At 37.1% G+C, this 21,140-nt stretch overlaps 1 protein-coding gene across 1 annotated transcript in view; it reads left to right on the forward strand.

The window, feature by feature from the left end:
* The window catches only part of CRYBG3 (crystallin beta-gamma domain containing 3), a 103,612-nt gene that overhangs the window by 59,148 nt on the left and 23,324 nt on the right, over nt 1-21,140 (forward strand). The window contains exons 12-16 of the mRNA XM_072721223.1: nt 3,421-3,547; nt 11,794-11,936; nt 12,076-12,202; nt 12,652-12,684; nt 18,387-18,496. Of these exons, the coding sequence (XP_072577324.1) occupies nt 3,421-3,547; nt 11,794-11,936; nt 12,076-12,202; nt 12,652-12,684; nt 18,387-18,496 (540 nt within the window). The remainder of the gene's footprint in view (nt 1-3,420; nt 3,548-11,793; nt 11,937-12,075; nt 12,203-12,651; nt 12,685-18,386; nt 18,497-21,140) is intronic.

Below are 21,140 nucleotides of genomic sequence, written 5' to 3' on the forward strand. Positions count from 1 at the left end.
TTTTTTCTTCTCTATTCTGTGGATTTTAGTTGACTTTCTGTGCTGAGGATCTTGGCAGTGAATCCTTCATTAAAGAAGTAGTCTGGGTTGTGTTTCCCACATCAAGGATTTTTAACATTGGTTACCCTCTGGCCCTGTACAGTTTTTGAGGAAGCCCCCCCCCCCCGCCAAGAACCTCTAAGTATAAACCCATGTGTAACCAACCACTGCTAGGATCCTAGTCTCAGTCAGCAGTTCCTGGGGCAGGTACCCCAGAAAATCTGACTGCCCTGGGATGTGCCTTTGTATCTGTATCCTGGCAGATAAAATCAGAAGGAGCTTTCTTCATAGCTTAGTTGCCATTGTCAACCCTGTGCTAGAATTCCTCTAGAAACACTGTTGGTCTCTTTGTTGATATGATGGTTTACTTGGAATATATTTGTTCCTTTTACTTTGAGTATCAATGTCTCAGTATTTGCAGTAACATCATAAAACTTGTTTATGCTATTCTAGTAAAAGGTGCTACTAAAATATTTTATTCATAGGCGTTAAATGACTGGTAATATTACTGAAGAATCTACATTTAGAGACTTAGACTTTGCAATTTCTGGCAGTAAATCAAGTGATGGCTATGCTAGCCAAAATGGAAATAAAAGAGAATATGCCATCTATTAGAAATGTTGGACATATCCAAAATTGGTCTCCCATATTCATAATTACTTAAGTTTTTATCCTTATATTTAAAAAAATTATTAGGCACTCGATGAACAAATGTTTTGGATAAACACATTTTTATTGTGTCATATTTATGTCCAGCCTTCCCTAATCTGTGAACACACATTTCTTGTTAACCCTGCTAAATATTTTTGCCTTTTCTTTCCCTTTGAGATCTGAATGTTTTTCCCATTAACTAGATTCTGATTTACATTGTTTTCTGAGTTTTTTGTAATTATTTTATAAAAATTTCAAGAAAATATTATCACTTGTAATATAACATACACACTTCCCTTTTTTTATATGACAACTGCGGGAGAAAAATATCATATCCCCATTTAAAAGTGAACAGTTGATGGGATCCCTGGGTGGCACAGCGGTTTGGTGCCTGCCTTTGGCCCAGGGCACGATCCTGGAGACCCGGGATCGAATCCCATGTTGGGCTCCCGGTGCATGGAGCCTGCTTCTCCCTCTGCCTGTGTCTCTGCCTCTCTCTCTCTCTCTGTATGACTATCATAAATAAAGAATTAAAAAAAAAAAAGTATAAAAAAAAAAAAGTGAACAGTTGAAAGGTGCCTGGATGGCTTAGTCGGTTCAATATCTGCCTCTTGGTTTCTGTTCAGGTCATGATCCCAGGGTCATGGGATCAAGCCCCACGTCAGGCTCTGCTTAACGCTGAGTCTGTCATTCTCTCTGTTCACCCACCTCTGGCTCAAACACTCTCAAATAAGTAAATAAATTAAATCTAAAAAAATTAATACATAAAACCAGACAGTTTAACTTCTTTTTTTTTTTTTTTTTTTTTTTACTATTTCTACCATTTTTCACTTGTTAACTGTTTATCTACAAATAGTGGGAACTCATCTCTGTCCCATCTTGAGGAATCTAGGAAAAATGAAGTTGACTTTTCTTCATTTCTCTTAAATAACATGTTTTTATATATCCCACATGGATATATAAATTGATTCTTCGATAAAAGTTAATATGTTATAAAAAACTGAGCAAAAGATTTTTGAACTGTTATCATGTAATAATTTATTAATCTGTCTTTAATATTAAGGTCTTCTACATATTTAATTCTTTTCCCATTCAAGTATATTAAAAGCATGTTCTGAATAGCCATACTTATATAAATGAAAGGCACATTTAGAATTTCAAAGTTTTCCTGTGCAACTTATTTTCACATAATAGTTTAAGAATAAAAGTGTTAGTTTTTTTACATATTACAGACAAACTAAGATCTATAAATTATGTTTATTCCATTTCATGTGGCCCCCTCTTTCCCATCATACACATACCTACATGCAGAAGGCAAGGAGACATTCATGATTGCTGAGTAGCTACTATTCTTTTGTGCCCTACAGAAACTATTTTTGCAGTAGTTTTTATTTTCCCAAAACAATATTAGTCAGCCCTACCCAACTTCATCTATCAAGCCCCAAAACAGAAGTCCCCAACCCCAGGACCTCAAAATAGTCATCCTGGAATCTATCCCATTGGAGGGGATACCAGGTCTAACAACACATTTCCTCAAAAGGCAGATTTAAGCAGGTCAGTGTGTGTTATGAATCATCTGTGTCCACATTACAGTCGTTAACTACTCTGAATTATTCATTAAAAAGGTAAGTTTCATGGAGGAGCTTAGTGACTAAGGGTGTCTATCAGTATTCTGTACTGATAGTTTTAGATAAGTCAAGAAACCTGTGTCCCAGGGGGCACCTGGGTGGCTCAGCCAGTTAAGCATCCAGCTCTTGATCTTAGCTCAGGTCTAGATTTCAGGGTTGCTTGAGTTCAAGCCCTGCTTTGGGCTCCATGCTGGGTATGGAGCCTACTTAAGAAAAGAAAAAAACCTGGAAAGTACTCGGCCACAGTGATTCCTGTTGCCATTATCACCACTGGTAAAATGGTGGAAGCAACACTGGCCACCTGTAAATATTTATAAAGGTCTTCCTAAATGTATGGGCTACCAGGGCTAATGTCAGCCCATTTGCATTTCTCTTTGCTAAACCCACCAGTAATGTGTTTTAGATCTGAAACCTAGTGAGAGGTTCCTTTGATTTAAAACCTAAATAAGTATTCAATATAGAAATCATTCTTGGGGCAGCCCAGGTGGCTCAGTGGTTTAGCGCCACCTTTGGCCTAGGGTGTGATCCTGGAGACCCAGGATCGAGTCCCATGTCAGACTCCCTGCATGGAGCCTGCTTCTCCCTCTGCCTCTCTCTCTCTCTCTTTCTCTCTCTCTCTCTCTCCCCCTCCCTCCCTTCCTCCCTGTCTCTCATAAATAAATAAAATCTAAAAAAAAAAAATCATTCTCTGATTCTAGAATGGCTTTGTTAGTGAAATAAGAGTAATTATCTTTGAATCTCAAAATGGGTTTATAACTTTTCTCATTGGCTGCTTGTGCTTTCCAATTATTTCTTATTTGGCAGACTGTCTTCTGACCATGTTGAGATGTGGTATCAGGTCATACCATAAACATTTAGTGAGCATTGCTCTATTGCAATCCTGTTAACAGTTAACCTTTAGTTGGGAAAAGACTCCGAACTATAAAAGCTATTGGCCCATGAAGCATAGAATATTTGCTTGTCTTTATATAAATGGTAACAAAGCAAGTATGTTGTTTTTAAAATATGGTAATATACAACTAGGTGCTTTATCATGATTTTCTGTTTGGGGTTTTTTATTAGTCTCATTAACTGCTCAATCGGATGTCCTTTGTATTTCTAGATGGGTTGCCTATGAAAAAGAACATTTTAAAGGCCAGCAGTTCTTGCTTGAAGAAGGAGATTTTGAAGACAGTAATGCCTGTGGGGCATTAAGTGGCCCCATCTTGTCTTTCCGGTTCTTACAAGCTGTGAGTTAGCATTGTTATTCTTCATTTTCTATTGGTTTTCTATCCATGAAAATCATACATGAGTTGTGATATACAGTACGAGACTATAAAATGTTTCAGATACTTGAAGGCATTACACCGAACTGCGTATGTGGCTTGCCTACTTTTCTTAACTGCTAAAATGATTGTAGAATGCTTATGTTAACTTTTCATCCATCGATTCCGTATTTGTTGAGCACCTGCTTCGTGAGCTCTGCTGTGTCAGATGCTGGCGATACAGTGGCCAGAGACTCCGTCCTTGCTTTCACAGGGCTGGCAGTCCAATCAGGAAAATAGTATTTTTATAAATGCTTGATAATGTTTGACTATGATTGGATTAGGCACAAAGTACTCACCACAGAAAGATAACAGTTGAACAAAATTTTAGGTTCAGGAGTTAGCCATGTGGAGAGGTTCCAGGACTAGGTGACAGGGGTAGGGGTAGGTGCTGTTTCAGCAAGAGATTAACCTTTTAAAAAGCAAAGATGTGAGCCAGTGGCTCTCAGCTGGAGGTGACTTTACTGCACTGCACTTGGCAGTGTCTGGAGACATTTTGGGTTCTTGAGACTTGGGAGAGGTGGTGGGAGCTGGAAGGGAGGTTGTGGTAGTGACATCTAGCAGGTAGAGGCCAGGGATACCGCCAGACCTCCGCAGCTCACAGGACAGCCTTCTCCCAAGATGTCATAAGGTCTGGGGGTGCCTGGGTGGCACAGTTGGTTAAGCCTTGGACTCTTGGTTTCTCTCGGCTCAGGTCATGATCTCAGGGTCACGAGATTGAGCCCTGCATGGGGCTCTGCGCTGAACAAGGTGGGATCTGCTTGAGATTCTCCTTTTCCCTCTGCTCCTCCCTTTTGTGCGCACTCGTTCGCTAGCTCTCCACCTCTCTCTCTCTCTCTCTCTCTCTCTGTAAAAATGGGATCCTTTAAATAAACCTTTTAAACAACGTGATCAGGCCCAAAACGTTAATAGTACAGAGGTTGAGAAAACCTCATATAAGTGAAATTGGTATGTTTGGGAAATTCAGTTAAGTAAGGATATTAGGCAGAACTTTGGGAAGATGAGGCCAAGAGCCAGATAATGAAGGGCCTTATATGCCTGTTGAGGAGTTGAGGATTTTTTTTTTTTTAATTTGACCTTGAGTGCCCAATGGATTTTTTTTTAATGTGTTCAGATGGGGCATGCTTTCTTAGGGTTCAGGGTTTACCACTGTGGTCTCTTCCCAGAGTAATCTGTATCCATATAAACTCTAAACTATCTGGCATGGTCTCCAAAGCCCTCTTTGAAGGAACTGGTCGTGAGGTGAAGGCTGGTTATGGGGTCTGTATGGACTCTGAGCTCAGGGAGGTTGTCTGCTCTGGCCCTTCAGATTTCTGTCTTTTTGGGGCCCTTCACCTGGTTAGAAGAACCAGAATGGGAGAGGCAGCACAGGGAACAAGGGAGAATTTTTTTTCCCCTCTGAATGATCCTTGTTAGTTAAGAAAGTGAGTTGGAAACCATTTCTACCCAAAAGAACATATAGGACAGTCCACTGAAGACTGGGCACTGAGTTTGCTTCAGCAATGGATAGATAACTTTTGAGGTATTTAGTCCTCAATTCTATTATACATGGGCCATGGGTTTTTCTCCACCTAGCCATTCCTTACTTGACCACTAAAAGGCAAGCAAGACAAAACAAGATAGAACTTTTTTTTTTTTTTTTTAAATTTAGGTCTTCATGACCACATGCATTCTGGGAACTATGGGTCAAGATTCAAAGCATCTTCCACCTAGTAGTGAATAATTTTTAATTTTTTCCCTCCTTATTAAAAAAATAGCCGAATGGAAGCATTACTGATCCTAGAAATGTTTAACAGTGAATGTGATGGCACCTTCCCAGGATGGCTGTGACGAAAACAAGCAAACAAGTCATAAAACCCCAGATCACTCATTGAAATCTCCCAACAGTAGAAGATATGAAGAGATATAAATACCATAACTATATAGCTAAATAATTAGAGGGTATTTGATATAGACAGTATGATAATATACCTTAGAAAAATTGGCAGGAATTGGCATGTTGATTCCTGCTGCACACAGAAGTTTTGGGTATTTACAGAAATATGATACTATTTTTTTAAAGGTTATTTATTTATTTATTTATTTATGATAGTCACAGAGAGAGAGAGAGAGAGGGGGGGGGGGGCAGAGACACAGGCAGTGGGAGAAGCAGGCTCCATGCACCGGGAGCCCGACATGGGATTCGATTCCGGGTCTCCAGGATTGCGCCCTGGGCCAAAGGCAGGTGCTAAACCGCTGCACCACCCAGGGATCCCATATGATACTATTTTTATGTGAATAAATGAAAGTGCCCTTTGCAGAAAATCTTCTATTCTCTTAAAATAAGATTTTTTAACAATTAAAAGACTAACTCTTAGCTTATAAATATATTCTCATAACCCCATTAGAATCTTGACATTTTTCAAGTACTTTTTAATGGCCCTACGTGTGTACTTGTACTTAATCTTCACAAAGACTATGAGATAGAGACTCTTAGGATCTTCATCTTACAGGTACAGAAACTGAGGATCTGAGAGGCTAGGTACCATGCCCAAGTGTAGAGCTTTGAATCGAGGGCAAGTCTGTCATACTCTAGAGCCCATGTCAAATTACCCTTTTTTGGTTACAGAATGATTAGACTAAAAAAAGCACCTTAATAGTGAAAAAAACGATCTCTTTCAACCAAAGGCTTACTAGCATTTTATTTGTAGCTATAAATATATAGTCACACTTCAGACCAATATACATGTATAGTAAATAATTACATGACTTTCAGACAGTTTATAATTTAAATTTGTGTTCATTAAAATATTTTCAGATGAAATATTTTATATTCAGACATGGCATATAATTGAGTAGGAGTTTTGGTGGGTTTTTTTTTTACTTTATTGGAATATTGATACATAAAAATCTGTACATATTTAACATATACAACTCAGTGAGTTTATGGATAAATGTGCACCTGTGAAACCAATACCACCATCAAGGCCAGAGACCTATCCATATTCTCTCAAAGTTTCCTCCTGCCCTCTTTATCATTAATTTTTTGTGATAAGACATAAGATGTACCTCTGAAAATTTTAAGCTTGTGATATAGTATTGTTAGATATAGGATTTAAAAAGCTCCTGTGATTGTTGGGGCATCTTGGTGGCTCACTAAGTTGAGCATCTATCTTCAGCTCAAGTCATGATCTTGGTGTCTTGGGGTCCTAAGATCAAGCCCCACCCCGGGCTCCCTGCTCAGTGGGGAATCCTCTTCTCCCTCTCCCCACCCCTACTCATTCTCTCTCAAATAAATAAATAAAATCTTAAAAATAAAAAGCTCTTGTAGTTGTCACAGCCTATGTAAGGTAACACGTAGAGTTGACATGAGACATCTTTTCCCCATATAGACCCTCCTAGGTGTCCCTCACCTAGTTAGGAAAGAAGCACTACATGTAAGATCTAAGTTGAAATAATATAAACAAGAGGAGAGACAGAAAAACTGCATAATACAGTGCAGTTTTCTGATGTTCTGGCTTCAGTATGCAGGATACAGTGGATCTCTTAAGGTCAAATTCTGGACATGTTCCTTAGGGATAATGTAATCTGTGTCATAGAGTACTTGGAGACGACAATGGGAAATATGTTTCTAATTCCAAATGAGTCAGGCAGATATATATACTGACTTTGAGTTAACTTTTTTTTTTTTTTTCGTGAAAAAAGAAGAGGCCCAGAAGAATATAGGAATATTTAGACTCTGGGGATGCTAAAAGGAATTTTTATTCCTTGGCATGCTTATTTTTCCTCAGTTTTATATTAGCTTAACTTTTGGATCTGCTTTTATTAAGATTTAAGATTTGGGGGTCTCTTTTCAGATCTTTGAAACCAGGTTGTATGAAGACAATTATTTTTTCTAAATTAATGGGTACATTGCATCTCCACTGGTGTATCATATTACTTTGTCCACCAGAGAGTGGACAGCACAAGAGCTCCACGGCAGAGTAGCTGTAGGGTTTTAGGGGATTTAAAAACACCCAAATTACTAAAAGGCCCAAAGATGTATCTTTGGTCCTGAAGCATCAGCTCATTGGTTTTTTTTCTGATATTGGGGAGTACTGTACCAAAGACGTATCTATAGTAAGCTATCCAGATTTTCCCTTAGATATAAGTGTTTTAAAAATATAAAATGGAGTACATATTTGAGGTCATTCAGTCATAGTTCATTCTCAAGCAGCAGAGCTCCACTTAAATTTGTGTGACTTTCAAAATTATTTAATTGTGCCTGGTAAAGCAAGGATGCTAGCAACTCAGAAACCTTGCTATGCTTGCTGTGAACATGACTGCAGTCACCTCCTGAACCAAGGCAGTTAGAAGTTTTGGTTTTTGGTTTTTGTAGTTTTTTGCATGTTTTATATTGCACTTCATACATGTGATCCCTGGGGATTTAGCCCCAGGTGATTGGATTTGGCTCAGAATTGGAGCTCTGCCCAAAAGGGACACTGTGTTGATGGTGACTAGTCAACTAGATAAGACACTGTATATTTAGTAGGTTTGAGTAAAAAAACCATAGAGAGTGCAACCCAGGAGAATGGCTCAGAAAGGTACTTAGAGGGATGCCTGGGTAGGTCAGTAGTTGAGCGTCTGCCTTTGGCTCAGGGTGTGATCCTGGGACCTGGGATCAAGTCCTGCATTGGGCTTCCTGCAAGGAGCCTGCGGAGCCTGCTTCTTCCTCTGCCTATGTCTCTGCCTCTCCCTCTCTGTCTCTCTCATGAATAAATAAATACAATCTTTAAAAAAAAAATAAAGAAGAAGAAGAAGGTACTTAGAAAAAGACGGCTAAAGCTATAAGGCAAGAAAAGCCATGAATAAACCAGAGAGTGATGCCACTTAAGAGGCCCCTGTGGCCTTTGGCCAGGTCTCTGGGACTAGCAGGCAGAGTAGTAGAAAGGACACAGTCACGTGAGTAAATGTTTGTGAAATCACAGGCTGCCAGCTCTTGTACTTGGCATTGGGCCCCATGACAGTGGATCCCTCCTCCTCTGCTCACCTCCAGGCTGCATTGTTGCCATATAGCGCCCCCAGCCTGCTTCCCAGCTCACTCTCCCACAACCCACACAACAGGACTTGTGCAAATCGTTGTTCAAGTAAAATACATTACATCATAATGCAAGTTATTTCTTAATGAAAGGGCACAAACACAGCACAGCTGCACATTATCTTTTTATGCCTTTGTCCTGTTTTATTCCAACATAAGGTAATGACCCATGGCATTTCAGCTTATCCTTGCTCCCCTATTCCAGCAACCCTAGTCAGGAAGAGCAAGCAGAGATGAAGCGTTCCAGAATCTCCAAAGTAGGGGAGGAGAGGTCCATACAATTGAGAACTGCTAAAGACCCTCCCATTATAGTTGGGCCTGACTGCTTAGTGCCTATTGATAGGAGTTCCTGCCCAGGATCCTGGCAAGGACCCATTTCAGCTCATTCTCACATTGTATGCTCATAGCCACCTTGAACTAGTTATGTACTTTCAATTTACAAGAAACAGGCATGTTCAGAGTCTTCGGTTAATGGAAGTTTATGTTTATGTCGGGATAACCAGGTTTGCTGGTGTAGTACCCAGGCTGTAAACATATTTCAGTTGGAAGGCTTGTCCTGGCAACTTTAAGGCAGATTACTTATGGGCTATTAAAGCCTTGATTTAAGATATATGTATGTATATTTGTATAATTTATCTGGAAAATAGCAGATTGATATTAAGATACATAAGATATGTATATATGTGTGCATGTATATGCATGTGTATCACATGTATATATGTAAAATCAGGGTTTGGAGAGCTCTATAATGCTAACAAGTGTTTTGAGAATTAAGTATATGTTGATACAAGGGATGGTAACAATGATATAAAAGAAATTCACCCAGCTCTCATTTTTTTTTTTTTTTAAGAACCATGTGAAAAAAAAAAAAAAAAAAGAACCATGTGAAGGTAATGAAGGTAAGGGATGCCTGGGTGGCTCAGTGGTTGAGCCTCTGCCTTCGGCACCAGGGTGTGATCCTGAAGTCCTGGGATCACATCAGGCTCCCTGCATGGAGCCTGCTTCTCCCTCTGCCTGTATCTCTGCCTCTCTCTGTCTGTCTCATGAATAAATAAATAAAATCTTAAAAAAAAAAAAGTAATGAAGGTAACACATATCTCAGATTCCAAAGGCTTACTGTCAAGGAGAAATTAAAAACATGATATAAGTTATGAATTATAACAAAGATCTCAGGTAAAAATCCTTTTGTATCTTTTTTGTTAAGTCTCAAATTTGATCTAGTTTTATGAACCATTTTTAAATCCTTGGAAGTTGACAAGTAAGTAGTAAATGAGAGAATTATTTTAAGTATATTTTCTCTTCTCCTATGGATGCTTTGGGTTTTGTTTTTGACACAGTTTTGCTTGTTCATATAAAATGAATGTTTATCCTAGAAATTTGCTTTTCTTAGATTAAATTTATAATATATTTAAAGGAGGGGATAAACTTGATAATGTTGAGACTTACAGAAGTTGATAGCATTTTTCATAGACCTAAAACTTATTTATAAACTATGGAGTGCTTGGGACAAAGGAAGAGATTAAAAAAAAAAAAAAAAGATTTGATTTAAGAAGAGAGCACAGGTGGGGGCGGGGGGCAGAGGGAGAAGGAGAAGCAGGCTTCCCACTTAACCAGGATCCCAAAATGGGTGCTCAGTCCCCACCCTGAGGTCACAACCTGAGCCGAAGTCAGACACTTAATCAGCTGAGCCACCCATTCTTTTACAAAAAATAATGTGTTTCCCAATTTAAAAGTATACCTATTAGAAAGAGTTGAAAAAATGTAGGTTAAAGTTGTCTAACTTGCCTGGATCCAAAGATAGCCACCCTTGGGTTTTTTTCCTAGTAGTCTTCTTTTATGAAAAGTTGGGCTTTTTTGCATGCTTATAATCTTACTAGATTTATAAGTTTGAGTTTTTGTCCTGTTCTTTGATCCCTTCTAACAGTTATCATTAAGAGCTTAGGGTAGGTAGAAAAATAGATAACTTTGGACTCAAATTCAATCTCTGCCCCTCAGTAGCTATGTTAACCTCAGGCAAATTACTCATTTTCCTTAGCTGGAAAATGAGAATGATAGTAATATAATCTCATGTGGTAGTTTTTTTGGAAATAACGCACACAAAACTCTTGACTGTTATAAGTATAGAATGTACTGTTAGCTTCTTCTTAATTATATTCCATCAAGTGATAGGTAGGATGCATAAAGAGTTATGTTTATCATCATTTAGGCATTTATATTGGTTACAGCTTTTCAGTATAATAAACAAAAATGCATCTTTGCATATAAGATACCCACCATTTAGTTTTAGAATTTTTTTTCTATCTTTAAAAAAAACAGAAGAGTGTTAAACAATATCTCCATAAATGTGTTTCTACATTATTTTCTAAAATAATTATCCAATTTATATTTCTACCATCAGTGTTTCCAGACAAAACTGGATTTTTAGATCCTTCTTATTTTAAAAGATGAAAATTTTATCTAATGGTTTTATTTTGAATTTCTTTATTTTTACTGGTGAAATTGAACATTTGCTTATATGTTTTTAATGCTAATCTTTTTTTGTGAATTGTCTTTTGCTGACGTATCAAGTTGGGTCTTAAAAGTTTTCTGATATTTTTGTTTTAAATATATTATCTAACTATAAAAACTTTAAAATTTTCCTCTCATTTTAATTTTTTAATATTTTGTCAAGGAAGTTTCATTTTTTTCTTTTACATTTAAGGTTATAAAATCATCTCCCACAAAATGCCCCATCACACATTTTATATTTACTCTTTATTTCATGTTGTGGGCTCTCACTCTTTTAGGCATAAGTAAAGCTTTATAGTTTCCTTCATAATTAGTATAACATATAATTAATCACCCGTAAGTCTCAGCAACTTACCAACTCTTGATTACTTTCCACTTATATAAGAATGTTGTTTTCCTGATTAAAGTAAACTCAGACTTATTTTTTCCTTTAAACTATCGGAGAGTAGTAACTATTTAAATTGTTTCCAGTCCCACTTAAAATTCCTCCTGAACTTACTTGTGTGAAATTATCCCAAGTATGAGAAAATCGTGCTAAGATACAACAATCTGTAGAACAGAATCCATATGTTTTCCTTACCTTTCCTCTTCCTCTTCCTCTATTTAGAATTTTATAGAATCTTCTATCACACTCTTTGAATCTGACCTAGAAAATGGGAAGTTTATTGACATTACAAATCAGGAAATTTCTGACTTGGAAGAAGTCGGCTTTGGCAGTGAAACAAGATCCATTCATGTTAAAAGCGGCGTGTAAGTTGTCTCTTCTGGGAATCTTGAGAAGTTATTTGGTTTTAAAATTGTTGGTTGCAAAAAAAAAAAAAAAAGATGTTGGCTGTTTGATTCTCTATCACCTCTTGTTCTTTTTCTTTTTTTTTTTTTCCCCTACTAGATGGGTTGCCTACCAACAGAAGTTCTTTTGTGGAGAACAGTACATTTTAGAGAAAGGAAAATACAAATGCTTTTTTGACTGGGGAGGATCAAATAATATAATCATGTCAATACGACCTATCCAACTGGTGAGTTAAGAATGACTGTCATTAATTCCAGAGCATGTAATGTCATACAATTGAATTATGTGTAACGGGCTCTTTAAAAGTGAAACTGCTGGATTATGTTATGTGAATATACAGAGAAAATGGAATAGCCTATGAATTTCCTTAGACTCTATAGGGGGCTGGTAGTAGGTAGTATTAGCACATCAATGAGATAACTGTAGTTCGCTATCTTTCTGATAGACTTTGAGGCACATATTTTTTTTCCCAGCTACATTACTCAAAGGAATTAGTAAGTAATAAGTACTAAAATTATTATAATATAATCCAGGAAGTTATTTGAGGGATAACCAGTTCCAGAAATCTTGTAAATTAGACCTTTTTTTTTTTCATTTTTCAAATGATATTTTCAAAACCTTCAAAACAAGATTATATGATTACAATTTTTTTAAATGTTTTAATATATGTTTCAGGAACCGCTTGGAATAAATGAGCCTCCACATTTGGTATGTTTCGAAATTTTCTTAACTTACTGTTTACTAAAAGCATTTGTGCCCTTTGTCTCAATTCTTTCTCTTTCCCTCAGATAAATTTCTTGTGTCTCCAAAGCAGGGGACTTTATATTTTGCTCGGTACTTACAGGTACTCACTCATCTGCCTGTAAGTACCTTACTCATAAGGATGGGTACTCTTGGCCTGCCCTTGTCACATTTCCTTTTGTTTCCTCCCCGTAGAGCTTTAGCTCTGACCACTTGGGGTTCATTTTGAACCTTTGTCACTCCTTTCCCATTGCCTGTCTGTTCTTCAGTGTCACATTCTTGTTGAGCCCAGTATTTCCTGCTGTCTTTGAAGGAGAAAATGTAACATGAAGAAACAGGCATGCTTATTATGTAAATGTATTTCTAATACCTAAATCAAGTATTTCTTAAAAGCACTGTAAAATTACAGCCCTGCTTATTTCTAATGTGTTAGTGGTTTGAAGGATTCGGTAATACTCTGGATCCTGACATTTATTATTCATTGAGAGCTGCAAATTGTGCTTATTTTATGCTTCGAACAACTCTGTGAGGTCAGGGGCACCTGGGTGGCTCGGCTAAATATGTCTACCTTTGGCTCAGGTCATGATCCTGGGGTCCAGGATCAAGCCCTAGATCGGGCTCCCTGGTTAGTGGGAAGCCTGCTTCTCCCTCTCCCTGTTCGTTCTCGTTCTCTCTCATATCTCTCAAATAAGTAAGTAAAATATTGGTTAAAAAAAAAAACAAAAAAAACTCTGTGAGGTCAAAATCACTCCCATTTATTGATAAGAAAACAAAGGTTTAGAATTTAAGTGTCTGCGGGGAAAAAAAAAGAATTTAAGTGTCATTTCACAGAGCTAGAAGTAGTAAAATAGGCATTTTTAAATATCTGACTCCACTCAAACCATTTTCAGGATTTTACCTCAGAGAAGACGTAACATAATCAGTACATCCATAGAAGGAGGAGATGATGAGTGACATTGCTATCCCTGTCTCATTTTAAATAACAAATTTGGAAAAGTTTCTGTCAAAAACCAATTGAGTGATTAATTTTAAATATTTGCTGGCTTTAGATAATGCTGAATCTTCTTTTCTGAGTGTGTATATTTTTCAGGTTCATGTCAGTGTTTATCTCTCCAGTCAGCTTAGTTGTACCATGTTTCTATTCATAGTATTTTCAGGTTTTCTTATTTTCTAATTAGCTCAGGCCTATTAGGAACATTTCCTTTTTGAATATTAATTGGGTGGTTATATTTGGAGACACTTCCTGCGAGGTCTTTATTTCAAGTTGTTGAAAACTCCAGCAATGAACTTTTACAGCGCTTGTATGTGAATCAACATGACATGAGTAATTAAAGAGTTAAGCAGGGATAATCCCAAACTGCACATTTTCTGAGTTTGAAGTCCAGATAAAAGTCACATTCTTTTAGGTTCTGTTTTTTCCCTCCTACATTCCTGTTCTTTTTTATGGGCTTCCTTGTTTGGGGCAGATTGCTTGGAGGATTTTCTTTATAGTATTTCCAGTCCAACTTGAAGAGAAAGGAAACAGCAAAAAACACCCAGTGAATCAGCCCCACTTCATATTTCTGGATATGGCTCAGCTATCACCTTGTGAAATAAGTGTTCCTGACAGGTACATGATAGCCAGCTATTTGGTAACATGCAGACAAAGCCTCCTTAGTTTACCCAGAATCAGAGCTCTTACTATTTCCATTGGACCAAATTTTCAGAATGTTTTATTTGTTTTTACTTAGGAGGGAAAAAAGATCTTGGCTCACACTCTGGTTCCATTCAGTAACTAGAAAGTATTTTCTTCACAAATAGCTGTGATAGATTGACTATTCAAATGCTGTGTTCAGATGGGATAATTATTTTCCCGAGGGACTAAGGAGGAAATGACATCTCAGAGCTAAAGTCAAAGGAAAAAAAAAATTTTTTTTAATGCTGGTGATTTTAAAGAGAACCTCCAGCAACCTAAGAAGGGAAAAGCCAGAATGTATATGTATATAGAGATAAATATATACCATGAGTGCTACTCTAATAAATATATTATTTCTGATGTGTCACCATATTATGATGATACAGGTCTTATTTGGACACAAAACACTTTTAATTAAGAAGATTATTGTTTTTTCTGTGGCTGAAGATCAATCACCAAGTCTAATTGCTAATTATACAGCATCATTGTATAGTTTTTCATATTAGCACCTGGCATTTAATTTTGTTTTTGTTTCCCCCCCCCCCAAAGAAAACAAAAACAAACAGAATATTGGTTATGTTCATAATGTCATCACCTCTTTATCTTAGTGGATCAGACATCTCACTTACATTTTATAAAAGTGAGTTTAGTTTTCAGGGAAGTTGTAGTCAGGCACCTTTCTCTAGAAATTCCAACCAGTTATACCCTTTGATACAACTAAGGACCTTTTTTTCCCCTAGAATATTTTTCAGGTCTATTTGCAAATATTATTAGAAGTGTTAATTTCTTTGAATATTGAGCATCTCTTTCATTTTATACATGATCCTAGCTGAGAAAAAAGAGTGAATATTTTCTTGTATTGGATAATTTGGCCACATGGAATTTTGTAGTAGACACAGAATCTTTCACAGTTAACATGTGGGGGGGACAAGAAAGTCACAGTTTTAGGTTTTAGGAAAATATCCATAAGATTCAGGAGTATTTGAGGAAAACACTTGTGGTGTTTTTTTATAGAATCATTTTTATAGATCATTTTTATAGAATTTAAAGACCAGAAATAGGAAAGAGCCACTTTTCTAAGTAGCTCTATGAGTAATCAGAGAAGTAAAGTTATTGTGTAGTATTTGATGTGAGGAGTACATAACACTACATTATGAGAACTTGTGATATAATAGGAGAATAGAAGCTGATATAAACAAGACTATTCTTTGTTTAACAATAAGCACGTTTGTGTGAGGGAGGCCCAAGGGCTGCAGAAGGTCTTGTCTAGGTAGGATAGAAAGTTTCTCATAGAAATTATTTTAGCATTGGAATACATAAAATTACATTAAAAATTATTCTTATATTGTAAAATAAATTGAGCACAACTTATGTGTTTTTGGTCAGTAATTAAAATTTTGAGTTCTCAGATTGTCAGATTAGAGACCTATTGCATTTATTCATGTATATCATAAATGAAAAGTACATAATAAATAGTATTTCTGCAGAAAGTTCATCATAAAGTAGTGATGGTTTCTGTCTGAAACAGTAGTTCAAAGAAGTAAGATAATGTGACAAGGCAGTTGGCACTGCAGTACAGTGGTACACTGTGTGTGGGGGTGTGTGTATCCATATAATTCCATTTGGGAGGCTGGTGGAAACTGGAAAGGAAACCAGAGTAGTGATTTTATCCACCTCGCTTTTTCCAGGGCTGAGATTTACCAAGGCACTGTTACTTAATTTCACTAAAAGTAGAAATCACAATTTAATTATTATTAATTATTATAATTAACAAGCACAGAACTGGTTTCTGCATGGACCATTCTCAGAACGTTATGGGAATTCTAAAGCATTTATAGGGTAATCAAAATGAGACATTACTTTTCTGAGTAAACTTGGGGTGAACCATATGGTACTTACTATATCTTACTTGGGGAGTAAAAATTTTAAAAAGCTCAGAACAACATTAAGCCTGGTTTTTCAGTTTGGGCAAAGCCTCAACCCATTAAATCCAAAAGGTACTTTATGACAAGTGTATGTTTGCGTGTATTTGTCTGTGTGTATTTTAATCAATACTCCTCAGTATGAAGACAGACTAACCACCAAAGTTGGCTACTATATATACTGTCCAAAATGTGCTTAGCTTGCATTGTCAGTTGTTCAGGATTTCATGGTGAAATAATGAAGTATAAATCTCAAGCTCAGCAACATAACAGTATAACAGACTGGGTGTATGCAGGGTAAACAAGAAAGCTGTGACCTCTGTTCTCATGTGGCTTTTCCAGCTCTTAATTGTGAATTAAGATAACATTTGCACATAAAAGAAATTACCCTGCATTTTTGGAAGTTAAATTGTGATTTATTTCTGTCTCCTTTTTAAAAGCGTTTAAATTAGGACTTTTAGTCTGAAAAATGACCAACCAGACTGTGTGTTCTTACCAAGGAAATTAGAGGCAGTTTCCCTGGACCCATAGAGCTGTTCGTATGTGAGGAATTGTTTTAGAAGTCTATATCATTTTGGACTCCTTTTTGTTGCTACCCCCTGTATCCACCAGAAGGATGGTGATAGAAACTTGCTGGGTCATACCTCGTTAAGGCAGGGAGTCCCTTAGTGTTTTTAATGCTTCAAATGCAGACTGGTTTCACAATAGGAAGTCACGTTGTACAAGCCATAGTTGGTCCAGGGGAGTTGGTTCTCCCCTGATTTTTTTTCTCCCCTGATTTTTTTTCTCCCCTGATTTTTGCTGGTGTTTGATGGAAGAACAGAAGGAGATAGTCAAGAAGCAGTTCCTCAGAACTCAGAGGCTATCACCCCCTAAGAGGACTCTCGGGAAGATGAAGGAGGCAAACATCAGTGGCTCAAAGAAGCCTTGTTCTTGATACAGCATGAGCGAGGAAAAGGACAATGCTGCCCAGTGCTCAGTGTGTGATGCATTTGTTACAATGAGGGCCTGTCAGTGCATGGCGAACCTGTGGGCTGTGTTATTTCAAGGCTCCAATGTATTTTGAAATATTTATAGGGCTCATTAATTTTTTCTTCCCTATTGTATAGATCCAAGGCCGCTAGAGTTGCAGATTATTGTGTCTCTGCTCTGAAGCAAATCACAGTTTGAGATTTCTTGGATTTTTTTGACAAAAAGGACTAAAGTATAAATGTGGTTGTCCATAACTATAAGCTCTATATTTAAGATGTTCTTAATAGTGAACAGGAGTCCGTTAGCTGAAATACATGCTGTGGATATCTTTCTTTGTTCACCATGAATCTTCTGCTAATCTTGTCGTCATTATCTTCTCTGCCATCTGTTCCTGTGTTCTCTCAGGCCCACTTACTGGCATACACTCGTGCTCTCTTCTTCAACCTTTTATTAACTGGATCAGCAAGACTTGGGAAGAGAAAAGGCTTATACTAACTGAAATGGCCTTCATATTTAGCACTAAATTGTTTCTTATTGTATACATGTAGTCTCAGCACGGGGGATAATAATTGTTTGATACAGTGGGCGGGGACCACATTTTAATGGAGAAGGGATCCTGATTAATCTTACAGAGTTGTTTTGTGGGCCTCTGTGCCCAGAATCCGGTGCAAAAGATGGTTGAAAATGGTAATTAAATAGTGACATTCCTGGAAATGGGTAAGAAAACAAAAAATGGGAGTTTAAAGAGAATATCATCCTTAATAAAAATTCATTGGTAGTAGATAAAAACACTAACATTTTGCTGAATTTTTTTAAATATTTATTTTAGAGAGTGTGAGGGTAGGGAGGGCAGAGGGAGGGGGAGAGAAATCCCTAAGCAGACTCCCCGCTGAGCACAGAGCCCAATATCCACTCAATCCCAGGACCCTGAGGTCATGACCTGGGCTGGAATCAAGAGTTGGACACTTAACTGACTGAGCCTCCCAAGCTCCCCAATTTTGCTGAATTTTTTACAAATACAGGAGGAAATAAAAGATTTTCATTTGCTTTTGTGATCATTGTCAATTGTCTTCCATTAAATTGTGTTATTGTTTTCCTAGCTCAAAGCATTCAGTAAACCAGGATTCCAAGGTGAATGTGTAGATTTTACAGAAGAAACTTCAGATTTGACTTCATTCACACCATATTCTTTTAAAGTTCTTCGGGGTTGGTAAGTATGCTTGTTGAGTGTTTTCTGTTGTTTAATAATTAAATTTCCTTTAAGTTGCAGAGATTTAACTTTTTTTTATTTGTATTCACAGTGAATTAAAAAAAGTCTTTTAGTCATTGGTCAACTGCTAATTAGCCTAGAGTAATTTTGCCTCACTTGGACTATGAGCCATTGTGTAATACAGAGGAAAAAAATGCTGACTGGCTAACTTTGGGAGCATTGTGGTCATTTTATTTTCTCACTGTTATCTTACATTATTTCCTAAATATTTTGAATACATATATTGTATGTTTATTGGATAGCATAATAGAATGCTATATAAAACTAGTGTTGCTCTCCAGATGAGACCTATTATTCCTAATTTTTAAAAAATTTTGTTTAAAGTATGTATCAATCTCATTTCATAGATGAAGACTGCTGATTTCAGAGTTAGGGCTTCCCAACATCACACACCAATGTCAGACCCAGGATTTCTTTAGTCATTTTTTTAAAACTTTAAACTAATTTTAATAGATTTATTTATTTATTTTTATTTATATTTATTCATGAGAGACACAGAGAGAGAGAGAGAGAGAGAGAGAGAGAGAGGCAGAGACACAGGCAGAGGGAGAAGCAGGCTCCATGCAGGGAGCCTGATGTGGGACTTGATCCTGGGACTCCAAGACCACGCCCTAGGCCAAAGGCAGGCACCAAACCGCTGAGCCACCCAGGGATCCCCAAATTTTAATAAATTTAAATTAAATCTTTTGTTCTTTGAGTTATAGCCGTATACTGAATCTTTTTCAGATGTAAATGAACTGTATGTGATTCCCAAGGCTAATACATATTTTCACAATTTTTTTATTGTGGTAAAATACACATAAAATACAGTTTACCATTTTAGCCATTTTAAAGTGTGCAGTTCAGTGGTAGGTCTGCTTCAAGTATCCAGAACCTCTGTGTTCATTCTTCAAGATAACTTGCATTGTCAGTTCTCCTTTTCCTCTTGAATCTGTTCTCCACTTGAGGACCTTCAGTCTCTGTATTCACTCCACTCCAGTATTATCTTACTGCCACCATTTAGCACAAACCAGTCATAGCCCAGTTATTTGTTCCCAAATCCAGTTTACTATTTATATTACTCTGCTGTGAATTCCACAGTCATCCTCTAGTACCAGTCAGATCAAGTTTAAATGCCTCTTTTTCCAGGATTTACCACCAGCTAGTGTCCTTTGTTCCACCCATTCCCCATTCTACCCTTAACACTGTCTCCCTACTTTCCCCGTCTCACGTTTTACTCCGCTGAGTATTTTCTGCCTCACTCTCTGTACCAGGGGTCAGTCAGCACACCTGACTGTAAGGGCCAGGTAGTAAGGATTTTTGGCTTTGTGAGCCATACAGGCTCTATTCCCAGCTACTCAACACTGCCCTTAGGAGCACAAAAGCCGCCCATAAATCAATGGGCATGACTGTGTTTCAGTGGAAACTGTTCATGGACATTGAAATTTGAATCACATAGCATATGCACATATCACAAGCTCTTCTTCTAATTTTTAAACATCCTTTAAGCATGTGAAAAGCAGTCTCAGCTTGTGATCTGTATAAAAACTGGAGGTGGAACAGATGGCGCACAGGCTGTATTTTGCTAACCCCCTGCTCTATATGAAAGGCTCTAGGGTTCAGGTAAAGCTTGCCAGCAGATGTTATTTGTTAGGCCTACACACTGTGTTAAAAAATGTATGCATTAATATTTTCATTCAGGGGAATATGAAAATATTCATATTTTCATTAATATTTTTCACCTCTTAAGGAAAATCAGAAGATTTGAAAACTTTGAGAAGCACCTTTGGCAGTAATTAGCTAGTGTTGAGTAAATGGCATATATGATCCCAGTGTACCTTCGGATATATTCCCAGTTTTGTTTTGTTTTGTTTTTTCTTTTAACCTGGTATACTGCTCACATATATTACCTGCCTGGCCTCCTGTAGGTATGTAGGCTCACAGCCCCATTTAATACTAAACCATGTATATCTTTAAGGACCAGTCCATCTCCCTTCCCTCTGTCAACCTTCTTGATTAACCACAATTCCACCAGTCTTTCCCTCCTGGATTTTCTATAGCTCTTACTAGTTTGAACTTAGCTGTGTATATTATTATTTTTATACTTTTGAAAAGGATACAAGGGTTTTATAATATTAAAACACATAAAATAGGACCCAATAAGTTAAATTTTCTGCAAACCTTTTGTGGGAGAGAAATGTATACCGGGCACCTGAAATAATTTTGTTACTAGTATTTGGCTCTGACTTTCTTCTCCACTAAGATAAAAGAAATTATTTTGTAAAATATATTTTCATTTCTCATAAAGGGAAGTATTGAAGGTTTTCTGGAGGAAAGTGTTTTTTCTTGACACTGAAATCCAGGACAAATTAGTCATATGTTCACTTTATGTAGGGAACATACATGATATATATATATATATACACATATATATATACACACACATATATATGTATGTATATATACATATACATACATATATATGTGTGTGTGTGTGTGTGTGTGTAGTTTATTATACTGCAGTTTAATAAAAGAATACAGGAACCCTGGCACTTGATTAAGTACCTGGAGTGCTTGGCAGACCTGGATTTCAGCCCAGTTCCAC

The sequence above is a fragment of the Vulpes vulpes genome, chromosome 1 (assembly GCF_048418805.1).
Source record: "Vulpes vulpes isolate BD-2025 chromosome 1, VulVul3, whole genome shotgun sequence".
Taxonomy (NCBI): domain Eukaryota; kingdom Metazoa; phylum Chordata; class Mammalia; order Carnivora; family Canidae; genus Vulpes; species Vulpes vulpes.